Source organism: Temnothorax longispinosus, chromosome 11 (genome assembly GCF_030848805.1).
Source record: "Temnothorax longispinosus isolate EJ_2023e chromosome 11, Tlon_JGU_v1, whole genome shotgun sequence".
NCBI lineage: Eukaryota > Metazoa > Arthropoda > Insecta > Hymenoptera > Formicidae > Temnothorax > Temnothorax longispinosus.
This window is the reverse complement of record NC_092368.1, coordinates 2,288,418-2,314,144: the sequence shown is the minus strand read 5'-3', so window position 1 is coordinate 2,314,144 and position 25,727 is coordinate 2,288,418. Positions and strand designations below refer to the sequence as shown.

The following is a 25,727-nucleotide window of genomic DNA, read 5'->3' as shown; positions in this document are numbered from 1 at the left end:
TAAATTCTATATAAGAAATTTATGCCGAGGGGATAAGTTTCGAATAAGTAAATTATCTGTCTTGCCAAAGGTAAGATTTCAAGGCGACGTCTTTTTAAATTTTCCGCTGCTTTAGTTCGAAACTTTGCTTTTGCTTTTACTAGCCATTTTTTTGCACAGATCAAATGTATAAAGAATTATTTTTGAAAAACACCTTCTTGAGAAAATTTCTTAAGAAAATTCTCTCAGAATTAATTCGTCTTAATTCATCTCGACTGACGCGCTGCATTATGCATCCGTTTTACGTGCTCGATTGTACTGACATTTCGGATATTCGCAAGGGCAGATTTATCGCGGGCCGCCTGCGCTTCGTCTGCATTATGTGAACGGCGAGGTTTATTCCGCTCTCGAGACGAAGCCCGTTTCAGTCGTGTGCAGCACGGGGATACGCCGCACGCTGCATGCGAACGCAACGGCGGGGGCATGCAAATTTATCAATTTAGCGCCCCGGTGCACTCAAGCGCATTGCATCATTGCTCCGTAATCGCGACGGAACCGGCGGCCATCGTTATGCATAATTCGCCGTCGTGTTTAACCTTTCGTCTCCGAAACACATGAAATGGATGAACCCAAAATTGGGTCAGCGTAACATTTTGATAATCATTCTACTTTCGTATTTAATAACAAATCTATAGTTATCAAAAAGAATTTTCTCTTAGAATTTAATCTGAAAATCATGGTAGTTATGGCACAACATGTATTACGAAGAGTTTTATGCGAGCTATTCTGATTAATATCTACCATAATAAAAAATATTAATATCTATTACAATAAAATATAAAATATGTTTGATTAATTTTACTAAAATATACAGTAAAATTACAATAATTTTTCAAAAATTACCAATCTGGTTGGTAGTTTTTATTAGTACGTTGTTTGTATAATGTCTTTTGTAGGTATATTTCAAAAATTTCTTGGTTGCCAGTTGCAAGTTGTTCCAAGTTTGTGGTGAATTTAACGGTAAAAAATAACGAAAAATTCTCTCTGTGTAGAGATTGTCTGTATGAAATAAAAACCGTCTCAATCTTGATTATACATTCGTTGATGGTGTTCGTGAAAATCTCGATAGCATCGAGAATGAATCGTCGAGAATCCTCGAGTTTCCTGCTCTCTCTTTTATCAGAAACTCGGGACGGTAGCCGGTGGTCATTTGTCGTGTAAATAAAAAACGTGGTTGCGGCCGCGCGTTCGCCTTCGCACGACCTTGGCGAGGCGCAAGGTAAGGTGACTCACGCAGATGATAAGCGCAGTGGAGTTATCGCGCAACGGTTGCCCGACGCGGAGTAATCGAGCGGATAAGCCGGACTCTTAATGCACCACCACGGGGTTTGAAAGAACCCCGCACGCGGCCGGCCCGTATGGCTTTCTTATCACGCGTGCAGTCTTTAGAGATATCGGCTCGCTGGAGTCAGCTGGAGTCTTTACTATAGAAGCCGCTCTTATCGACTTATTGCGCTTACCGCGTGTGCGATATCAAAGCTGATTCTCGTCTCGCACGCGAATCTTATATATATATATATATTTCTACGTAATTATATCAGAGATATATAATGGCTCGAAAAGGCATTCAAACTATTCCACTCGGCTGCCGGCCGTTGAGACAGCTTCCGCACTTGCTTCGTGGAATCGTGGCAGCCAGTTTTCCCCCGGCAACGCAAATCTCTTCTTCAGAGAGAGTATCGTTATTCATTTCTCGGCGCGCGTCGGTGTTCCAGAAGTCATTGCCCTCAGCTCGTGCGTCCTCGGGTTCTCACGCCCGCGTGTGCGTGATGTCACCTGTCCGCGAAAACAGGTGGCCATTCAAGCGAGAGACGAGATCGTTTCTTCTCCTTGTTTCCCTTCGCTTTTCCCCCGGTTTGAGAGGGAAAAAACCCCGTCGTAAATGCGTCCTCTTCATTCTCAAGTAATAGACTGTTTAGCGAATACTTCGTCGTTCTTAGGACGATACCTAGAAGTTCTTTCAGTCTTAAACTGTAGACAGTATTCATGGACTAACGATCCAGTGGTTATAGTATAGTATAATACAAGTTTATCTTTAAGATATCACTTTAATCAATCCTCGAAATAGTCTTGAAATTAGACTTATCTCGAAGATTGTAAAGTAAAACTTTTTATAATGGCATTTATATATAACGATAGGAAAGGGATAAGTAAAGCAATGCATTATACACTTAGAAATAGTTTTACATACAATTTAATATTTTATTTTTAATATTTATACTGATCGACTACAAATGTTTTTCAGGTAGTTCCGATGCTACTCTATCAAGAGGACATTTCGGACATCCTTGCCTCGAGTACATCTTGGCGCGAACGTGAGTACGTCCAGTTTGCATTCTTTCGTATTTTGTCTGCGATAAAAATCGATCCCCTTAAGATCTAAATTTTCTATTATGTCGATGCAAAAATTGTTAAAACTGAAAATATCACAATCTATTTGACGATACGGGAAAATGTATCTTATTTACGGAATGAGAAATAAGGTATATAGGTATATAAATTGCTCTGAGAGAATTTTAATTAATTTTCACACCTTGATAAGTTTCGCAAATTGCTAGATACGCGATTGGAAGATCGATTTAGCATTATAAAAGATAGAACGGGCAAAGTCGGTTAAAGGGTCAACTGGCTGCGAGTCTGCCTTGGAAACAGTCGCAGACGAGTGCGGACTCGAAATATCCGTGACCGTGATTCGCCAAAGGAAAACCGAGTTCGTTCCGGTGTTCGCAAAGTCGCGTAACGGGAGCGGACACAGGAGCCGATTCAGCCGTGAAATTCTTCACGCACGGAAGGGCACTTCGGGGCTCTTTAAACCAGGCGGGGGTTCGCATGGGAAAGGAGCAGGTTGAATGGCTACCACGGTCGCCACGGCTGCCACGACGAATGCGCGTTTGCACCTTGCAGTTTAGCTGCACGCGCGAAGCGATCGACCGTTTCGGTTCCGCAGAATACTTTGAGTAATGTCGCAAATCGGCGAGATTAGAGGGTGTATCTTAAATTATATTCTCTTCCGCGTACAGGCTATCACGGAACAGGCACGTCTCAATTCCACATCACTAAGAAATCGTTTAAAAGAATACTTATGATTATACGAGAGATGGACACGCACAGAGAATTATTTATCTAATTTATTTATCATTATAAATGAATATCTTTTTACACAGAAACAATCTATAATCTTGAAATGAGATTGTATGTTGTATTAAACAAAGAAAACTTGCTTGAACGAAGTCATTTATATAGTTCAACCAAGAAAAAAAGTTGAAATTCTTATAAGAAGATTATAGATTGTTGCGAGCGTTGCGAATATATAAGTTTTGATTTGACACTTTTTTTTTTCTATGTATTTATAGATAACTGTCGTGTAATCAGAATGACAGAAAATGGTTAATTTTTAATATTGAAATTCAATTTTAGTAATAAATGAAGAATAAATTCGATTACGTTCTTTATTAATAAAAGATAAGATACGCGAGATTTACAGATTCCACTGATACATCTCGCCGATTCGATCTTGAATCGTAGCTTGTAAGCTGCAATCTTATCGATTCGGTGGAACATTTTCTCCTCTCTGCAATGATCATAAGTATACTCTTCTGCCAGGTTTAGCCTCGGGAATAGAGATACGAAGAAACTATCAGATAAATATTAATCTTCTGTCTGTATCTCTCTTTTATATACATATCTAAGGAAAATAAATTTGATAAATAATTCAATGTACATCTCAGATTTTTTCATTAGAAAGACATTAAGTAAAAGAATTTTGGTGCTTAGTGCGTGTGTCAATAAAATATGGAGAAAGTACTTACTCTTCTGGAGAAAGCAATTACTATTAGAAACGTACAAGAATGATCCACAGGTTGACTTGCGATTGTTACCCGGCGACCATGTCAATTCCCAATTTACCGCTTTTTACAGAAACGACCCACTTCCGCGCACAGTTATAAAAACTCGCGGCCTGAACGATCTCCTGCCTTTCGATGCAACATTAACGACCAGTCGCGAGTCCTGCAGGTAGAAAGTCACTATTTCAAGCAGCAGGTAGGAATCCGAATTCACATCGGGTTAGGAAAAACGTGCAGCAGGTAGGCCGGTGCACGGTGCAAGATGCATGCGTCTCGGGAGGACGATACGAGATCCGAATTGATGTAAGAGCCACAGCGGCGGCGGCATAGAGCGGCGTCTAGAAGCGGCAGAACGGAGAGCAGAGCGGGCGACTAGAGCGGAGTAGAGTAGGTATAGCTATAGTCGGCCGTCTGTCTTGTAACCTTTGCCTCGCTTTTGCGTCGCGCTCAGTCGCGATTCGGCGTTCCGCTGGCGAACGTTCCTTTTCTCTCCTCGCTATCCTCCGTGGAAGTTACTCGCTGCTGCACCGAAAGTAACAGTATTCGTAATCGCGTTGGAGGTAACACTGACACAGAAATTTCGGCGTTACGAGTCACTGTTTAAAAATTGTCGAGGGTGGTTTCCACGTTTCAGTGGAAATAACGTGTACTTTTTCGGCAGAAATTAATGCACTAAAGTAATCTAAAAAATTTCTATAATCCATCAATGCCGTGCAATCATTTTAGTGATCAAGATGCGGTCGTAAAGCGGAATCGCGCGACGCGAATGTGACTTTGTTTGAGCGCGCAGGCGTCGGCGCGAGCAAGTGAGCGTGTTAGCGAAGCTCGGAGTCGCGGTAGCAGTCGCGAGACCCGAGTTTGCGGCAAACGCGCATACACAAGTTAACGAGCCAACGTGCGAAATTGCGCGCGTGAGAAACGAACAGCGGTGGGTGCGTCTGACCGTAAACTGAGACTGAGCTTAAGCGGCTTGAGAAAGAGAGAGAGACGATCGCCGATAAACGCAAAGCTTTCGTGGGTGAGCGATAAACGTCGCGTGAGCTTTCGCACCGGTGAGTCGATCCCGATATCCGTATGAGACGCGGAAACCAGTGGAGCGAATTTCTTTCCCTTCTTTTTGTTTTCAAATTTTTGTGCACGAATTCTTAGACGGCGATATTTTAGATTTCCACGGTTTTATCTCGTGTACGTTTGCGAATTTACGTTTACTTGTGGATCAGTTCTACGTTAATTAGTTTTAATTGCTTTATGCAGAAGAAGAGTACTTTCTCAGCATTTTTGATTGATTATTGTATTTAGTGTTGCAAATCTTTGGATGTATATTATCCTCTCACAATCTTATTGAGCACTCCATCTACATCAAAGTCCACTGTTTCTTCTAATTTAATTGACTTCGCGACTATAATGCCTTTCTCAATTACACTCTTTTCATGCGTCAGAATTTTTATTTATCTCAGCGATGTCGTTAAACATTCAAATCCAGCCAAATCGACATTCTTTCCAATGCTTTCTTCTATATCCGATATCGCAGACTTTATTGTCGAAGACGCGGCGGCGCCTAAAGATAGGAAGTGCGATGTCAGGTCTATGTCAGTCAGTGGCTATATGTAAACGCATTTAAAGCGGATCGTTTCCTTCGCGCCCGCTCTCTCTCGTTCCGATTGATCCGCGGCTGTTTGCGTAACGTTGCGCGGCGGATGGATCCAATACAGTTAACGATGACGATAACGATGACGCTCGTCCGGGAAAGACGTTTTCGCGATGCGGACGGAGACATACCGGTTTGACAGGAGACGGTTGACTTATCACGCTAATAATAACCCTCTCCACTATATACGCGAACTATAGGCGCCGCGACACGCGTGATTTCGTATAATCGCTCGACCGTCACAAAGATATCGAACCGCTTACTCGGCTTAACCCTTTTAATACTCCAGGAACAATGCTCGCTATTGTTCCGCCTTCTCTCGTCTCAATGGAACCAATCTCCCGATAATTCAACTTGATATTTGATTAAATTTCTTCTGTGACATTTTTACGATTTGTCAGATTATCGAGGTGTGAAAATTAATGTGTATCTAACTGCAGATTTGTAATAATTTTAATAACTTTAATCCTGTATTTTTTTCAATGGTACAACTTGAAGTTCTTGATGCACCGATAGCTCTTCCTATATTGTTCATGTCTTTTTCAAGTAAGGATTAATGTTTCGTGAAATAAATCCTCAAGATTATTATATGTACTGCTCAAAACGATTATACGATTGTTTCTTCAGAAAACTATGACATTTAGAAATATTTTAAATTTCAAAAGTTTCTCTTAGCATCTCTAAAAGCTTGATCTTAAATGAATAGATACGTTCGTTTAAATGCTATTTTACCTGTTTCTAACCGCTGGCATTCGATTTAGAATTATCCGAATCTTTCCTAATTGTTTCGAACGGTATGTTGTTAACTTGTAACTGGTCTAACTACGTCTCTCGGAGCATTAATCAACCGGCTTGCCGTCATGCTCTTATTACCGTGAACGGTATACTTTTTCTATCCGCTTCCGACGACCCTCGATTGATCTCTTTTGTGTCGCTTCGTATTTTTCTCACCGTCGTCGCGCCTACCCGGTTAATGACTCCCGCGGGCGATCTTCCACGGCGATCTCGTACTGAATTTCCGCCTACGTGTTTGCTTCCCGTGTGCCCTGCAGGTGAAGGAAAAAGGGACGATGTTGTCGTACATGCTGCCGACGGAGGACAAGCCACCGCCCGGCGAGCCCAGCAGCCAACAGAACAATTATCGCGCGACCGGCAAGCTGCAGAAGAGCACCGCCGTGGTGACCACGTCGCCGAGAAAGTGCGCGGACGCGACTAGAGCGATGATCGTCTCCACCAGAATTGAGGATCCGGCCGGCGGCGATCCCGTCGCCCGGCACGGCTCTCCTCGACCGACCCTCGAGAGCCCGAAGCACAACGGGACGACTACTACGAGGAAATCGACCCTGCACAACGCCAACAGGGTTACTAAGGACGACAGCCTCTACAGCATCGACAGCGTGGCCAGCACCGCCGGCAGCGAACGCAAGAACAAGATTCTGAACGGCGCGAAGCACGCTAGTCTGAAGAGGTAGGTGGAGATCTTATCAAAAGAACGATTTTTATTTTATATTATTCAGGACACCGTAAACGAGAGGTTGCTAGTCTAAATCTCGCGTGCTTTACAAAATAAACCATTTTTTTTTTAATAATCTCAACGACTCGGAATCTTGGCAGAATTCAATGATACTCGCATTTGTTGTATTTAAGATGCTAAGATTTTATCGAAGATGTTATCGAGAATTAATATTATATTCAGCTCTAATCGCGAGATAAAATCACGAGTCTTCAAAACCGAAGCATTGTTTTCGTTTCCTTCGGAGGAAATGTTGAGATTAAATCGCGCACGCGTCCTCCTTTTCTCTTTCTCTTTGTCTCTTTCTCGAAGCAGGTTCTCGATGAACGCAGCTCGTCCTCGCCGTCGAAAACCCGCAATTACCCGCCCCGCGAATATACAAGCGCGCGCACGAGTTCATCGGGTTTTACATGATGGTAAAACGCCTCTCTTTCGCGAAAGGAAGGAGAGAGAACGTCACTATGTATCGGGTCTATAGGTTGACTTTCCCGTACGAGACTTTTACGGCAGTTGCACGTGGGATAGGTCAGGGTCAGCCTCGCCGAGACTTCGACGGGGCGTCGGCGTCGTAATGCATCGAGCGGAGCCTCTCTCGCTCGGACGAGACGTACCGGGATCGTCTCCTGAGTGCACTTAATAATCTTGACAAGAGACACACGAGATAGCGAGAGAGGTATGAAACCGCCGTGAAGTAACGCGAAGTAGGAAGAGACTCGATCGATGTTTTTTTTTTTAACATTTCACGAACATTTCACGTTGTATATACACACATCGTTACAAATGCCTTCTTACCTGAAAATAACCGCGTCCAAGTCAAATAATAGCTAATAATATGCTATCTGTTATTTAACTCGGACGCAGTTATCTTCAAGTGGGAAGGCATTTATGACGCCGTACGTGATCTAAGTCTTTACTAAGCTGTATGACTAAAATAATATTCGGAACTGATTTATGGGAGCTAAACGGTTCTAATGAAATAACAACCTTGCGAAGCTGTTACACACAAAAGTGCAGTTTTTGCAGTTTCTCGTTATGTCAATAAGAATGAGAATTCAAGACACGTAGCCTTATCGCCACTGTGCTAATTACTCGGCTCTACTTACCGCGCGAGTCTATTTAGCGCATTTAAAAATATCGCGAATTCGATCATTTCATGGTCACAGTTGTGATCACTGCGTCTCTAATAATTCCATAGTGTCGCCGTTTTAATTACCCTCGCGTTCTTGTATACTTATGTGAGAAAATTAAGAAATCGTGTTCTATTTTGTAACAATGAGATCAATTTTATTCAATACTTTTCAAGCATTTTCTTAATTGCGTGATATGGAATACGTTAACACGCAGATAAACACCAACAACGGTTGATGCGTTTTCGAGGAAGAGCGTTTATTTAGGTTGACTTCGTAATAATGCTGGCAGCGCGCGCGCTAGACTTGAATCACTCTAGAAAGGAACTGTATGACCTGATCCGTTGCCAAAACGCTGTTGCGTACTTAGAAAATACTGTTGCGTATTTAGCGTCTATTTTTGCAAATGTATCAGCAGATAGATGCATTTGCACGTGCATCTAAATTCTTCTTGCCTAATTCTTTCAAATAATCGTATTTTTTATTATTCTTAGAGGACATTCGTAACATTTATTTCCGATTTGACGTTTTTTAATATCTAATTTTCCCATTCTTGTCAGTAACATGCGATTTTATTTTAATTTGGAGCTTAATTATTGAGATAATTGATATTAGAAAGAAAAACGTTGTGAGAGATAAAAACCATTGTTTTGTAAAAAAAAATACTGACAATTTGCTAAGAAACACATTGTCAATTCTCACATTTTAACGAGCATGCTGTACATATCATAGAGATTAAATATTTTAATATTAGAATCCATATGCGTAGCTATAATCCGTGACAACATTAAATAATAATACTTAATAAAATGCAGTTATGTCAAAGCACGAAGAGATTGAAATGAATGCGTTTTCTATTGCAAACAAGAACCGTGGGATTCCATAATCGATTCCAACCGAGCCCAGACTATACCCCTCGCTAATCGACTACCGCCGCGGCTCGCTGCGTTCGATACTTCACAAGCCGTGAGAGTAAAATTATCACAGTCCGATGCAGCAATTCTTCTGCGATCGAGCAAAAATAAACAAGTAAAAAAAATTTTTTTTATACTTATGATGTGTCTTATGGTATCGTTACGGTTTCGTTCGTTTACGAAGTTCTGAATTAATTACGAGTCGTGCTATCCTTGAAAAAACTTTAATTAATCCGAAATGCGTGCTTTTCTCTATGAAGTCGAGTTTTAATCTTCAATTAATTTCAAATGTAATATTTTATTATTTTAATTATTTATAGAATCTTAAATGCAACGTTGGATCTCTCAAAGAGGATGTTCGAGTTAGCATTAAATAGAATATCGCTGTACATATAAATACGTATACTGTGAAACAAAGGTTGAGAAATATTGCCTTAGGACGTTAGAAGTAGATCGATGCTTAAGAAAATAAAGCGGCAAATATAAGAGATGTTGTCTTTACGAAAGAAGGGACGATACTTCCGTTCTTACGGCCTTCATGGATCAAAGCGAATTCGGAGGTTAAATCGGAACCTGATCGATGGGAGGCTGCCAACCGGGCGACCTCGACCCCGACCCACCCCAAACCCTCAATCTAAACCAGGTGTCATACCGGATCTCTTTCTCAAAAAGATTGCGATAATACACTTATAATAATATCTAACTCCGCATGGTGTTCGTTCGAATGAGTTTAAATTTAATCACGAATGAAATTTATGTTTAATTAGATAATTTTTATTATCCACCGTAATTTTTTTCCTTGATTAAGTAATTTAATGTTACTAAAACGTAAAAAAATTATGAAGTGAAATAAAGTAAAAGTGCGAAACGAGAGAACGTTATCTTTGTAAAATAATAAGCTGTCATTTTGTTAACCATGAAAACTATATTCTTACGTAATATCTTTTCAGATATTAGGTCGAGAAACCTTTAAAACAATGTGTGGCTCTCGTGTTTTTAATTTGATAAAACACTTGGTGCTAAAAGCTTTTATGAATGAAGACAATGTGAAATTTTATCTCTCTCCTTATCTACTTCGCGTATTATATCCAAACAATCTAACATTACGTTTGTTGTACACTTGTTTGTGGCATATATCGATTAATTCTAAGTACAGATAAACACGCAGACCTACTGTAGGCTCTGTCGTCTCGGCACCCATATGACTTTGACATATTCTGGTTGGGAGACACAGCCACTCGTGGCAGCACCTTACTGCAATCCATTTTAGCACAGACTAGAACCGGCGTCCCATGTTGTAGCTTGTAACAGCTCGTAGCAGCTCGTAACAGTTCTATCAAGTTTTAATCGACTGTACTTGTTAACATTCTCCGTATAAAACCATCGTGTAAAATGATGTCTATATATAATTACGGAAGAGAAACAGGAAAAAAGAGGAAAGAGAGAGAGAGAAGGAATGTCTAGAGAGTATAATCGAAGAGAGCAGGCTTAATGCCGCGATATCACGTCCGGTCAGCAGAGAAAGAAAGCAATCTCCCGGATAAATCGGTCGGCACGACTTATCGATCCCTCGACATGGTGACTTAATTGATTCCTCGGCGTGCGCGGCGAACCGCGTCGGAAGATTTATCCGGCTGCGGGATTAACTCTGTTGCAGCGATGAGTAATAAGCTGCGCGCACGAGCGCGTTAAAACCGGATTCGGATTGAGTGAAGAGCACGAACGATCACGAACGAACGAATTTGCTTCGACGAGTACAAATGCGAGTCTAAATGTATATCGACAAAATCCGGCTTTTCTCGGCATGGCAAAGAAGAATTCGTCACGCTCGTTCGTATATTCGTTTCAAATACTCGGTCGCAATCGTTCGTCCTTGCTAGCCTGGTTCATCTTTATGGCGACGCTGCGCGAAAACCGGTTTGCGTCAGTGATCCGCTAATGCCGTTTTCTGTCTTATTAGTGGCGAATGCTCGATTCTATTCTGTATCCTCCCGCGAAAATATTGGCACGATTTAATGCTATACGCGAATATTCTAAATGCATTCGCATTTCGCGACATAATTTTTCCTGAAGCATACAACGCTCCGAAAGAATGTAGGAAGAAGTCACTTCTGATTTAAGAAATTGGTGTTAATATTAAGATCAAAATTCGACAAGTTTTGCAAAACTTCTTCTCTGCACTAACAATAGGCCGGTATTCATAGTCGGATCTTATTTCAAGACCGTCTTAAGTAATGTCTTAAGATGCTAATACGGCTCTGTGATTGGTCCATAACATCTTAAGATTGTACTTAAGACGGTCTTAAATATAAGGTCTGACTATGAATACCGGCCTAAGAATATTTATGATTTATGAAGAAGTATGTGTTTGCGGATCTACGACTGCCTCTTTTTTCAAGTCTCAAAGCGAGTAGGATACGCTTCCCCAAAGTTTGACGATCTATTTCAGGGGATACTTTTGTGAATAGCTTTATAGCTTTTTGAGATGAAAAAATTATTTAAATATCAATATTTCTCTCACGTTATTTTACAAACAAATAAATTGAATTTATTTATAACTATTTATTTATTTCCAAAGTTTATATCTATTATATTCTTTGTTATCTTGATTTATAAATTTGATAAAATTAGTTAAGTAATTTATGTGTAAAGTTATTCGAAATTCTTTCTTATATAAATATACGAAATGCAACTCTCGTGGATGGTGACTGTGTCTGCCGGACAAATCCGTCGGGAATTTCTTCTGGTTCTTTTTCGGCGGAGCCGCTTCCGGGGAGAGCAATAAATAACTGTGTACGGCACACTTATTTATATGCGCGTCGATCTCGATCACGCGCGCGATCGTAATCCGACGCCGCCGCGCCGATGGCGATCGCGAGATTTGGATTTTGATATCGCTTTTGCGGTCGTCGGTTGCGGTCACGCGATGGAAAACTGAGGTTTACGACGAGTATTTTTCGTGCATTACTAGACGTGCACTGTTAGACGTTATCTGATCCCGTTTCGATCGTGTGCGGATTATAAAATGTCCAGATGAATGAAGAAATCGTTTATAGCTATAACGACATTTACTCAAAATATGGATAAGATTATTCTTGTCTAATCTCATTCTATACAATTCCATAATGATTTAATTATAAATTTATCGATAGACTTGTTTAGTTATCTACGTATTTGTCGTTTCATCAAGAATGATTATTGTTTAGGGTATCTTTCGGCTCGAGCAAAGGATCGATGGTGGAAACCCTCGTGTACGAGACCCCAGTGCAAGAGGAACCTGAGATCAATCACTTTCTGGACCACAACGGCCGCCTACCTCCTCCTATGATACCTGTGCCTGATACTGAGTAAGTCGTAATCTCGCAGATCATTATCTCTCGATGGATTTTCGTCCCTCTATTTTAATTTCGTCTGTATTTTAACATCAAATCTCATCTTGCTTTTAATTGATGCGTCGTTCGAATTACTAAATTCGGAAAATTAACAACGAGCGTATTTAACTTTACGAACATCGAAAATCCCAATTTCGCTTGATTTTTCTTAGGAGGAAACGCGTGTCAAACATTTGTACTATGTTCAATATTTTTTTTAAACAAAATATATATTTTTAATATAAGAAGCATATGTTGTGCCATATTACAAGTTTAGTCATGCGACGAACTTAACTTTTGATACTTTAACTTTGATAGATCGTAATAGACGGTAAATAGACGAGAGATCGAGATACCACGCCACGTGAATACGTACATTGAATGACGCACACATTAGCTTGTTTTTCCGAGAGCAATAGTAACTTTGGCAACAACTCGTAAATTAGCACCTCAGAGTTTCGGTCGCGTAAGCCGATTATCGCGGCAAATCGCATCCTGAAAGCTATCACCCACACACGTGCGTGACGTCAACCGGCGCACCCGGCACCGAAATAACGTTCGTTTCTACGTGCGCGCATGCATCTAGGAGTAATGCCAGATCGCTCGGAAATCGAATCTGTAAATATCGAATCGACTCGTCAGGTTGAAACGTGGCGCGAAATCTTCGCCGCCGCTGCGTAAAATCCACCTCCCATCCATGCAATGGGCTACGTTTTCGCTCCCCCGACGCGTCAGATGTTCATCATTAAATGTAACACGATACCGAGAGTCAGGGGTCTGCGACGACTGACGCAAGATGTGCGTTTCGCAATGAATTCGGCTTAACCAAAATTTTCTGCGCAAAAGGAACGTCACACATTTTATTTCTTCTCGTTAAGACGATAGGAGAGCGTGATTTGTTAATATTTCACAAAAGGTAGCGTTAAATTTGCATCTCGCAAGTTCTAATCCTAAGAATTTAAGAATTCGCCTCAAACAGTTCTAGATGCATATTCACTCAAGTCGTATTAGATCCGAGTGCAGATCTCGCTAAATCAAATTCTTGCTATAGATCCATCGAACTTCGCGTTTTTTTTTCTTTTGCGCTAGTTTTGCTCATATTTTTCGCAAAGACTTTCGAAGGCACCTTGCGATTGTATTTATGTCGCGACCGTAACTCATAGGCATCTCATTTCCGATCGGGAACGTACAGTGACGGAGATGCTATTAGATATTCCTGGCGCGCGAGCACCGTCGTTTAACCGGATCAAACGCGATAAGTAGCCGGCCATTAGTAGAGATATGCGTGGGCGGAAGGTAACTTCCAAGATGCGCGACACGTTATCTCTCAGGAATGTAATAGTATTGTACGTATAATACATGCGCGGGGATGACTTTGACCGTCTCATTATGCTGAGGCGCTCCTTCTTTGCGCGATAAATTCCAGAGAGATCCGCGATGTCTCCCGTTACGGCTCAAGCATATGAGACACGCATGAATGCTCGTGTTCGCCGCGACACAAGTAACGAGAGATTAAACGTTTGAATGCTTAATGATTTACCATATAAAATCAAACTTCGGTAAAACTTATCTCGCTGAATTTAAAAAGGAAATATATCTTAATTGTAAATAAAGATGTTTTTTGCAAAGATGTTAGGTAGCGAGAATCAGAGACGTGTCTCTTACACTGCTAAATTTGTAGAGTCAAGTTATACTAATTTTGAGTCATTCTTAACCATTTCTATAAGTCGCCTCTGCTCCTACTATGTCGTTAATTTAACTAAACAAACATGGAGTTAAAATTATACTGTTTTGTGTTAAAATGATAAATTTCGACACACATGGTATTGAAAAATAACAAAATGTTATTTAACTCGAGGTATTGGTATAAATTTTATCCTTTTAATATTTAACAGTGTAGGACATTTTAATCATTACGCTGTCGCGCGCGATGATGAAAAAACGTTTATCGGTAGGCAATTTGACAACGAAATTCGCGTATTCGCGCATTTCGCGGCTCCGACGGTTATCGCGTTGTGTGTCGATATTACGTGGCGATAAGATTACGAGGTGATGAGGCGTCTTGAGAAAGATGGCTCGATAATAAACCGCGGTCGTTTGATGATTCCAGTTGTGTCGATTACGATAGCGCGATCGCGAGTCCACCACTTTCCGGCAAAGTACGAAAAGTGCAAAGTCAGAACGTGTACGGCGTAGCTAGCTTTTTTAACGGATTCGCTCTCGCGCCGATGACATCATCGCGTTTCTTTATTCGCGCGTGGTTACGTGTGCCGAGGGTTTTGTAATCACGCGCGTGATTCTCATATTCAAACGTACCGAGAGACCCCGTTGGCAACGCGAACCGTACAGCCCGCGCGGTGAGTATCTCGCCGCTGAATAATGCAGCGAACGTGCTTTTGCCCTTAGTTCTCCCCCACGCATAATGTTTGCCGATATGCGTTATCCGTTGGGTTCAAGTTTAGTAATAAAACCCTTTGAATTCCACCGTTATTGCGTGCTCGCAAAAATCATTATATGTATATGTAGTTTACGTTATCGTAAAGAAGCATATTTACTAGTAAAATTTTAGTGATGTATATGTTGAATAGTATTCTTTTTACTTGTTATCTAACTATTTATATTATTCATAATTTTGTATTAGATTTATTTCTTATAAATTTTTCAAAAATTGTGACGATTACTAATGATTACCATCAGGACAGTTAAAGAGATAGACAGAACATTTTTACATTTAATAATAAATGAAACTTTGACCGATAATTGATTCTTACAAGTGATAAGTATAAAAACTTACACAAATATTAGGCTACGATGAACCAACCGAAGATGGCTTATCTATTTGTTTTTATTAAATCACTATATAGCTTGATACCCGTGCTTCGCTACGGTATGTAACTACTTTAAACCAACTCGATATTTCATTGGGCCCAAGAGATATTGAGAAATCCGTGAAAACACATTTTACCCCTTTTCACCTCGTTAGGGTTGAACTTCTAAAAATCCCTTCTTGGTAGGTGTTTATGTCACGGAAGGAATATACTCCCCGAATTTCATGTTTCTAGGTTTAAGAGTTTGGGCTGGGCCTTGATGAGTCAGCCAGTCAGTCGGGACATTTGTTTTTATACGAGTAACGTATACAGATTAAGAAAAGGTCTTTTTTTCTAAAAAAAAAATATATATATGTCTTTCTTGGACCGTAGCATTATTCTTTCATTTTCTTTCTTTTTTCCATTCGGAATGGGTTCTTTCTGAATTCTTCTTCCGCACCTTTTAGAGTAGACGTCTCTGCGCCTGTCGGAACACATTTTTGTTCTTTTTTTCAAAGATTGATCGAGACATTACGTATCGCGTGTGTCGTCGGGTGAAACACCTGCGATTCGCAAGATCGATTCGAACGCGAAGGATCTCGTCGGCATGACGACAGATGCCGGCACCCACCCGGGGTTTCGCGTACCACAGTCGGAGTCGCGTGAAGGGAACGGAGAGAGGCGCCTGCGTGGCCGGCGTTCCGCACCGCACCGCGCCGCGCCGTTCGGCGACTCCGGGAGACCGTTTTCCTCGTGTTAGTGGCACGCACACATCCGGCGCCGCGAGCGCAGTTCGCCGCCCGCGCTTTCTTTTCTTCCTATACCTCTCTCACCGGGGTAAGACCCTCTCGCGCGTCCCACCCGGTCTCCTCCTTGGCGCACGTTCGTCGTCGCAGACGTGCGTGTACGCGTGTCTGTGTGCTCTCGCTTTCTCTCCCACCCCTCTCGGCCGTCCCTCTTTCCCTGCTGCCGATTATTCAGCCAGGATAAGCGAGAGAGGAGCGCGAGAGGCAGGCAGGCGAGACGAGTGTTTCAGTACACCCGTGACCCTCTCTCGACGTGCACGAAGTCGCGTAGTCGGTCGAATTTACCTGCGGCGACGCCGAGGTTTGGCCCTTCTCGGGAGGAGCGTCGAGAAAGAGAGAGAGAAAGAGAGATCGATCGTCCAGCCTCTGGATTAGTAGTGCGCGCGTGCGACATCCAGGTAATAACGAGGTGGCGTTCCTCGGCGCCCTTCGACCCGGAGCTGCTTCGATTGCGGCTGCGATCCGCGCGATCGAGACAATCCGAGGGCCGAAACCCTCTCGGCCCTTCGATCGCTCCGATCCGCCGCAAACGGCGCGCTCAATCCTTTATTTTTGTCCTTCTTTTTGTTCGCCCGATGCGGGACACGGGATGTCCCGAAAGGTGCGTGTACACGCCCAGTGAGGGGGAGCTCGCTCCCCGAGCAGGTTTGGGGTACCTACAACGGAATCTACGGTGTGTGAACTTCGTTCCGTTGCGTTCGAACCGCGCGTCTTCCTTTAGGCACGAATCTTTCGATGAACGTTTCAGCGTCCTCCTCCCTAGATGGTCTGATAAGAAATCAATTCGGAGTAATTTTTAATCGATCGTTAGTACCGCTGTTTCCTGTAATAATTGAGCTTTATCTTGAAATTCCATGTATTAAACTGTACGTGAAATTTAATGGAATTCAAACGGAGACCTTTTTAGGACAAAGTTGTATTTGCGAATCGATTAACAGATAATTGCTTGTTCATCGGACAAGATAATTACTTCGCCCTGTACAGCAGAAGATTAATGTCAAGGAAATAATTGTAAATTTAGCTTGTTTTAGCTTTGAGAAAAAATGTATAAAAAAGGGTTCGTTGAACTTTTCTCCTCTTCAGATATTATTAGCGTTCGCTATATGAATTACGCATTGTCTACAGGATTTACGGGTGAAAAGATAGTTTACATAGTTCACACGTACACGTAGACAATCGCTGTTGACGTTTGCAACATCACTCGCCTACGTTAATAAGACCGCGATTAGAGATAATGCAAATTTGAAATCACGTCTCGTTTAATTTCATGTGTTTAAAGTCCTAGAAATTACTCTTATTGTTCGAGGATATTAATATTTAAATACGTCTTGCAGAATATTGATTGAACGCTATAAGTAGAAAATATTGGAGAGTTCATAATTTAAGATGTGCAATTCCAATTTAAATGTTCTCCGTGTCACATTGTCTATTGAATGTTGGAAGAACTACAATAGGACGACTCGTAGTTTATGAAAGGAATGGTGTGTATTAAGGGCAGATTTCTTATTTGATTTCGTGAGCGAATCGTCCTGTATATTCTCGATCGAGCGCTGGCGAGAGGTCGTCGCGTTACCGTCGATCGAATCGCGTCGCCGGCGTGTCTGTCCCTAATAGCGGACTCCCATCGATCTGGCGGGAAGATTGCGAAAGGGACAGGCTACTATGATGTTGTCCATAGGGGTGGACGAAGGTGGAAAGCACCGGCGGCGAGTAGGTAGTGGCCCACAAACTCGCAGGTCGTTCGTGGGTCGAAATGAAATGTTCGTTCAAGAAGAATGGTTTTAGACATTGTGATTTGAAGCGAAGGAAATAACTGCGGTTTCTTTTGGCACATAAATTCTCTTTAATTATAAATTAGTATTAAAGATTCCGCCATTCGCAGGATCGACAATAGTTGCCGCGTCGACAATACAGCGAGAGATCGATACGGGCGCGCTACAAGTATCCGATAGTCCTCTTCTCGCTTCGACGGTATCAGTACCGCACTATACCGGTGAGAAGATACGCGGAAAGAGACGCAGAGATCCCGCGCGGGTCGCCATAGTAACCATCTTGACACACTGCAGCCATTCCCTGCCGTTTCTCCGGAAACGTCATGCCTGCGCGTCCGTCGCCGTAGAAAAATAGACTCGTCGATCCTTTATTTGAAAAAATCTGACCGTTTGTCTTGCGATAAAACTCAACCTCTAGGTTGAGTTCTAATGATCATTCGTGTGTCATCTTTAAAATGCTGCGCATTCAGTTTTAACGCGACGATTTGAGATTCGCATTAGTCTTATATTTAGTTTTATATTTCGAATACGTAAAAATATCAAAAAAATTGTTGTCACGGTTTCTAATAGCTTCTCAGAAAATAACTTGTAACAGAGTTAACAGAACGTGCTATATATACCCAGAGAGAAAAAGTAGCATCAGCTACTAAAAGATTGAGGAGAAATAATAATACCTTAACTATATATTATGAAAAGTTGCGATAAGAAAAATAGATAAGTTGCTTGAACTAAGGAAGCATAGTAACGTTAACCATTTACGGTAAATGTGGTAGAAAGTACAAGAAAATAGTAATGTAAAATACTTTTATTAATGAGATATACATTACTGATACAAGAAAGTGTCATTAATATATATTTTATCTTATAGAAAAATGTTTGTCTAAACCGAAAGAATATTATTGTTATTTATTGTACGAAGTCTATATATAGTTATATACATAAATTATATATTTATATAATTATAATTTTTCCGCTATTTCATTACTATTTTAATAGTTATACACAACTAATGAAATAATGTTAACGATAGCCTTTTCGATTTCGATAGTCTCGGTACTACTTTCGTTCTCATGGCTTTGTAAAATGAGTTACGGATATTTAAATTTTAATCACATAGTTCCTAAATTATATTATTTTTTCTGATGAATCTCTAATGATCAGTTTCAATTTTTCGTTAATTTTGTCTTTAATATCCACGCATCGAGATTGAGGCACAAAGTATCACTTGCCTAATAACGGGTGAAACAAACGAATGCGTCATATTTACGGTTTATTGATTTCCGTGTTGTTAACGATATTCTTTGTTGCGTCGTCCGAATACGTCATCACACAATGCATCGAGATGCAAATTATGGCGGGTATGCACTCGAAGGGAATATCGACCGTCCTCGTCCTCGCACGCGGAAATCACGCACGATTGACCCGCGAGCGGTCTCGTCACGAAACGTGCGTCGCTTTGCAACAACGAAAGTATCGTGAACCTTTGTACTTTTGAGCGACGTATTAATATGTCGCGCGGCACATCTTTCATCGCAAATAAAAGCCAGACAGGATTATAAATTATTTTACTCAATCATTCTGTAAAAAGAAATCGCAAATGTCTCTTTTTATTTCGCCCTCTCTTTATTGCAAAAACGGCTCTTAATAATTTCTCTCAAGCATCGCCTGTCACGCCAGGAAGATGCACGATATGATAAAATATTTGTTCACGTTTTATGCGTCGCGTCGTAAAAGCGCGCAACTGGAGCGATCTGATTGGAGTCCGCAGTAAAAAAGAAAATGCGTCGGAAAAAAAAAGAGAAAAACGGGAAGCGAAACAAAGTGGCGATCAATACGCGTTAATTGCATCATTAATATGACCGATACACAATTATTCATTAACTGTTGATTGTTAATTTTTTAATTTATATTCTGTATTAATTTTGGCTGACCTGTTTTTCCCTCTTTAGATTATAATTTTGCTTGCGATATATAGGGTCCTTCAGAACACCCGAGATTTATTTTAATGACAGATTTTTTAATTTAATTTCAAGTTAACTAGCGTCAGTCGATGAGCAATTTCGTTCGCTTGGATTTTCACGAGCGGGCTTATCGCAACTTGTTTACGAATTCTAGCGCTTCGCACTCTGCTCTATCGATCCGCGCTGAATACAATTTTCATAGAAAATGGACTTTTTAACGTCTCGTACGAGTGCATGCATGCGTATATTTAGAATGACGTGTCGGGCTTATCGTTCCGCAACCTTGCGGCGAGCGGCTTGGCATTTATTAATTTCAAGTATCGCGACATTACGAGAGAATGTGTTCCCTCGAAGTGCGGAGACGCAATTAGCGACGTTGGTTGAATCTCGCGCGAAATATACACGTGCATATTCTACCGGAATATCGTATTATATAATAAGTCTCTGCTTGATGATTCCTCTAATTAGCATCCTTTCAATTAAAATCTGTTCGAGTCCGTCAACTTTCGATATTAATGATATATTAACTTCCAATATTAGAAGTTACTTAGCGTCGAAATTTTAAGTCGATATTTTCGTTTTATACTTTGCGTTTTTAACACGCGTGATATTCAGTCCTGAACACTCAAGTTTTCCTCGGGAAACTGACGAGCAGACGTCGCGACGTGCGTCGTCCGAAATAGCGGCGAGGAAAACAGCGTGTCGCCCGATCCGACCGTGAGCGTGGCGTCGAATGATGATTAGGATGATGTCACGAATTTCCAAGGCCTGAATCGCTCTTGCGAGGTGTTTAACTGCCCGATGACGCCAGGCAGCACGGTAACAGGCCGGGCGTCAATGCGTAAACAACAATAGCACGTGTCTGCGTGTTGATTATGCAAACTGTCTCTTCAAATAAATATTACTTGCGCAGTTACGGTGCTTTCCGACTCAATAAAGCGAGAACCCAATTTCTCAAGGCTCCTCGGTTTTCACGAGTATACGCAACGTGCGTTCTGCGTTCTTCCGCGACGAACTTGAAATTTATATATAATCCTCACAATATGAATTCATAAATTTGCGCGAATTTAGATAACACAATTTACGTGGATAATCATAACGATGTGACTTTGAAGATATTTTGCGCTGAAAAGTTGGAAAGAAGCTTCTCCAATTCTCAGTCGCGAGGATTCTAAAGATCTCATTTAAGATATTCAGCCCTGAAAGGCTCGTAAAACCCAAGGATTTGGATTTCAAGCCCATATCCTTACGGGGATTTATCCCCGCGCAAAAACCTCTTCTTGTTTGCTCTATCCTCTCGCGAAGGCTTGTCGAGGGGGATCATAACTCCGGCGCGATAACTTTATCTCGCGCGCATTCCGCGCGAGTAGCACGTTGCACTTTCCTCGCGCGTTAGAAGGAATCGTTATCGACGCGCAAGATCGATTCCACGGCCGGCGACCGTGGTTGGAAACCGGTTCCCGAGCCTCGTCCGGCCGTTCCGGCCGCGTTTTCGTTTTCCTCCTCTCGACGGCTCCGATCCCCGTCGACTCTCGTTTTGGTCGATTACGCGCGGGACCGGCAGGATGTTGCGCAAGATCATGACTCCCTCGATGCGCGTTCCGCCGATCGAGGCCTTGGTGCGAGCTGATCGTTATCCCTTTTTCGGAGGATCGGCAATTCTCGCTCGCGAGTAGATCACTCTCGTGACCTACATCGACGTACGCGTCTTCTGAATACCAAGAAACGCGAGTTTGCGCTTCGCCGAACAAGGGTGAGGATATATCCGATTAAAAGCGCGCAATCGAGGATACTTTTACATAACGGGAACGGATGAAATGTCGCTTCATCTCGCGACCACCAGAGAAGATAAACCACTCAATTACTAATATAACAAACGTTCGCGCGCGCGAGAGGTGGTTGAACATAAGTGCTCGGCATCGCGCATTCGACGCGCCTCGACGTAAACCGCAATATCACAAGTGCGTACCCCATCAAAGCGAATGAATTCGAGGCTCGAGTAGCGGAGGAGAAGCGGATGAAGGTTAACACGCTCGACGCACCAAGCATCCAGTAGCTTATCGGCTGCGCGGGCGTGCGAGATTACCGCCACGGCCTATTTATCGTGCAAAATAAATACCCCGGTTTAATTCTATTCGCAGCCGAACGCAATTTTTATCGGCGGATGACTCATCGTGCTCGAAACGCTCGCGTTGGAATTTTATCGTGCTAACGGCGAGCGATGATCGCTCGCGAGCTGTCCGTTCGTGTCGTTCGCGTACGATACGAATTTACCGGTAGAATATTATTACTATTCTTAAATTAGAATTGTTACTACGCAAAATAATGTTACCGCACTGAAAAAAAAATTATTATTTGCAAGAAAGATTTTTTTTAAATTTAATTTTTTTAATTCAAAGAAGTATTAGGTATAGATTCGAGAAAATATTTTTAACTCAGAAAAATGTTTTCTTAAATTTACCAAATACTTCCTTGAATTAAGGAAACTAAATTCAAAGAAATCTATTTTTTTGCAAATAGTAAATTTATTTTTCAGTACATCGATCCAACAATGATCCAATTTATTTTAACAAGATTTGTTCACCAAAATATATTTTCTCCAAGTGATCTCGGATTACATAAATCCTGTATTTTTCAAATCTCATGTTTTCTCATCTTAAATAATACGAACCTGACATTTTTATTTTCGTCCCTAATGACATTCGTTATTCACTCGCGGCGTTTTTCCCCGCTGAAGCGCATTCAAATATCTGTGTATATCTTTCAAATCCCATGCCACGCCACCGCGGGGCGTCGGTATTGCAACCCTTTCTACTAACCCCTCAAGGAGCAGCCAATTTCTCTCCTCCTCTCGAGATCGTTTTACGTACGCGTCTGCCTTCCTTCGCCTTCGCCTCTTGAAATTGATGATACAGCCCCCTGAGGATATTCATCGAATCGAGTTTTCACGAGCATGCGACGGTAGATAGACGCGATTATGCCGCGTGACCCATCGCACGATAGCAGATGGTAAAGTACGTAATTAACGCGACTTTAATGATCTCGGGCATCATAATACGAGAAAAAAAAACGGGCTTTTTTAATCCTTCTCATCTTCATTCAACTCTTATTTTTGCGCATTCGGAAAAATTGACCGTCCGTAGGTCGAAGAACACCCGATAGAGAGTATTCAGAATGCTCCATGTTTCCACCGTTTTATACCTGGCTCGTTATTTGTCTAAACGATAGTGCTGGCGGTTAGGCGAAAGGTATGCGTCTGCAGGGAGACGTTCGTTGTAATTGCATTGGTCCCGCGCTCATGCAAGTTTCGTAGAAGTGTCAAGGCGAACGAAAATGCATTACGAATGCATCGCGATATAGTGCTTAACCTTTCTTGGTGCTCATGTACCATCGCGTATAAATTTTTTATCGGTTTTCACATGTCGCAGACTCAATCTTCGCGAGTAATTCTAATCAAATTATCGCTTTACAAACACACGCTGAAGATTGAACGAGATTAATAAAACAATTTTTCTAAATATTTTTTCGGATTTCTGTTTTCAATTTGAAACTTTGAATGTACGAAAAAAGTGAGGATCTCTAATTAAAATTTTATATTTTTCACTTTTCGACTTTTGTAATTCTTTCGTGTATTTTTTTCGCGTATATTTAATAATTTCTCTCGTAGCTTTCCCATATTTCAGCCCATTTTCTAGGCGACTTGAATCGCGTTCACGATAGGAATGCGAGTCGTTCATCTTAGCGGTATAGAGGGATGTGGAGGTGCACTTTAGATATTACGCTTTTGGCGAAGAGCCCCCTCCTCTCATCCACCGATCGTTCATTGCGCGAGTTACGAGGCCCGCTTTTAGAAATTCATAACAAAGCCACCGCCACTCCCGATAGTTGGCCGATGTTTGTACGCGTGTTGGCGGCGTGCCACTTGTGCAACACGTGTACGCACGGGGATTTCCGTAAAGATGAAAACGGATAGCGGCGCAAATCCCGTTTCCGAGTACCTTACCTACGTAAATTACGTTGGCATCGTAATTCTCTCGTGTTCGCGACGTTCCGTCGATACCGAGCGATTAATCTCGTCTCCGGCACGCTGCGGATCGACTCTGTGCCAAATAATGATACTCCGTGAGTCGTTTACGTAAGAAAGTGTTGCTCGCGAGAACATGTAGTATCGCACGCGACGAGAAATCGAGCTTTGTCTTGGTTCGCCACGTTTATTAAGACAATGGGGTTAACTTTCGTAATTATTATGAATTAAGCTTCTCGCTCGTACACGGTCAATTCCGAGAATAGGCGTACTTGAACTGATAAATTTCACCAATTTTCGTGAAGCCGCTTTAATGGTAAGGTTGACCGATATAGCCGTACAGTAACGCATTAAATAATTACGATCTTCAAAAAGATCGAACAAACTAAATATACGCAGAATCAATATCTTGGAACGAACTGATATCACTCGCGCGGCGCGTACGTGGAAGAACAAACGTTTTGTATCTCAACACGCGACATTTCCCTTATTTTTCCATTCCACGTCAGAGAGGGACGTTCATTGTTTCAGTTCCAAGGTGGCGAGATGAAATGAGGAAGGGAAAGATAAATGTACAACAAAGCAATTCGATTTGACATTAAATTGAACACGAACTGTTTCGAAAATGAATGCTTTATTATTAGCAGCAAATAGCCCTTTTGACATTTATAACAGTAAATTTGGGGATAGCGAGTAAGGGTTGAAAGAAATAATCGGAGCTTTTGACCTCGCGTAGCAATGGTGAATCTTTTCGCACCCCTTCTCGCGACAATGTATTTCGTTTCGCAATCTCCTGACGATGTGTCGGTCCACTGACGCCGACTGACGGCACCGCGTAACGTGAATGACGTCGCCGGTAAGTTATGTAAGTGGCAAACGAGCAATCAGACGACCGACTTACGTTTCGTTCGTCGACCAGACATGCGTTCGCCATGCCTCTGGGCGTAAGATAGGATTGAAACAGATATATGTATGTATACATTAATATATGTCATTAATATTATAATTAAAATAATGAGAATTTTAATTCAAACTCTCATAAGATCAATCCAATTAAGAAGAACCAAACTGTTAAAAATACAAAACTCTAATTTGAGATATGTAAAAAGAGACTCTTATCTAACCTTTTTATTCGTCCTAATGGAAATCGCAAAACTGAAAAAAATTATTTGACGCTCAATACGTTCACCCTTCAGCCAATCGGATTAGGCTCCTTGTATACGTGAGAGTCATACGTGTGCGTGCACGACGGACTTTTCGAGGAAGGTTGCTGCATGTTGCCGAGGGGTAGGACACGCGAGGGGGCGTGGCGACAAAAGCGGAAGTTAAATCGTTAAATTTCGCTTAGCTTTTTTTCCACGAGACTCGCAAGGCTCGCGGAAATCCACCCTTCATTTTATTATTCGAGACTTGCCGGTTCTCTGAATGCAAAGGTCATCGTTAAACGGTATAATTTTAATGGAGAACGCGATGGAAAGATGATTAACTTATAAATTGCATTGTCAGAAAACTGACTCTTTCAGCTCCATTTGTTAAGATTTTTACGGCGCAATAATTATTAAACGTTAATTATTTCGTCTCTCTCAAGTATCTAGATATTGAAAATATATGATGAATGATTATAGATTATGACACATGCCTCTTTCATCTTTGTACTAATACGATACGCTTCTTCTGATTTCAGCGAAGGTAGAGAAAAAGTACGCGTCTCGTTGTTGGGTCCGCAGCCATCGCCGGCGACGCCAGGCGTTCTCTTGCTGGAGCCGATCACGCACTCGACAGGACACCCGATAAACATGGCCAACAATCCCGCGGAACTTTTGACCACGCACACCGAGCACACCACACCCGCCTACCACGCGCAGATCAGGTAAGGTCTTGTTACCGACAAGATCTAGTC

At 41.7% G+C, this 25,727-nt stretch overlaps 1 protein-coding gene across 6 annotated transcripts in view; it reads left to right on the top strand.

Moving 5' to 3' along the window:
* The window catches only part of LOC139821302 (uncharacterized), a 64,503-nt gene that overhangs the window by 22,302 nt on the left and 16,474 nt on the right, over positions 1–25,727 (top strand). For 2 of the 6 annotated variants that reach the window (XM_071792254.1, XM_071792257.1), the window contains exons 2-5: positions 2,285–2,354; positions 6,585–7,000; positions 12,293–12,433; positions 25,512–25,697. In XM_071792254.1, the coding sequence (XP_071648355.1) occupies positions 6,603–7,000; positions 12,293–12,433; positions 25,512–25,697 (725 nt within the window). In that variant the 5' untranslated portion in view covers positions 2,285–2,354; positions 6,585–6,602. Of the gene's footprint in view, positions 1–2,284; positions 2,359–4,425; positions 4,445–4,794; positions 4,937–6,584; positions 7,001–12,292; positions 12,434–25,511; positions 25,698–25,727 lie in introns of those variants that run through there. The other 4 variants (XM_071792260.1, XM_071792255.1, XM_071792261.1 and 1 more) reach the window with 4 other exon arrangements.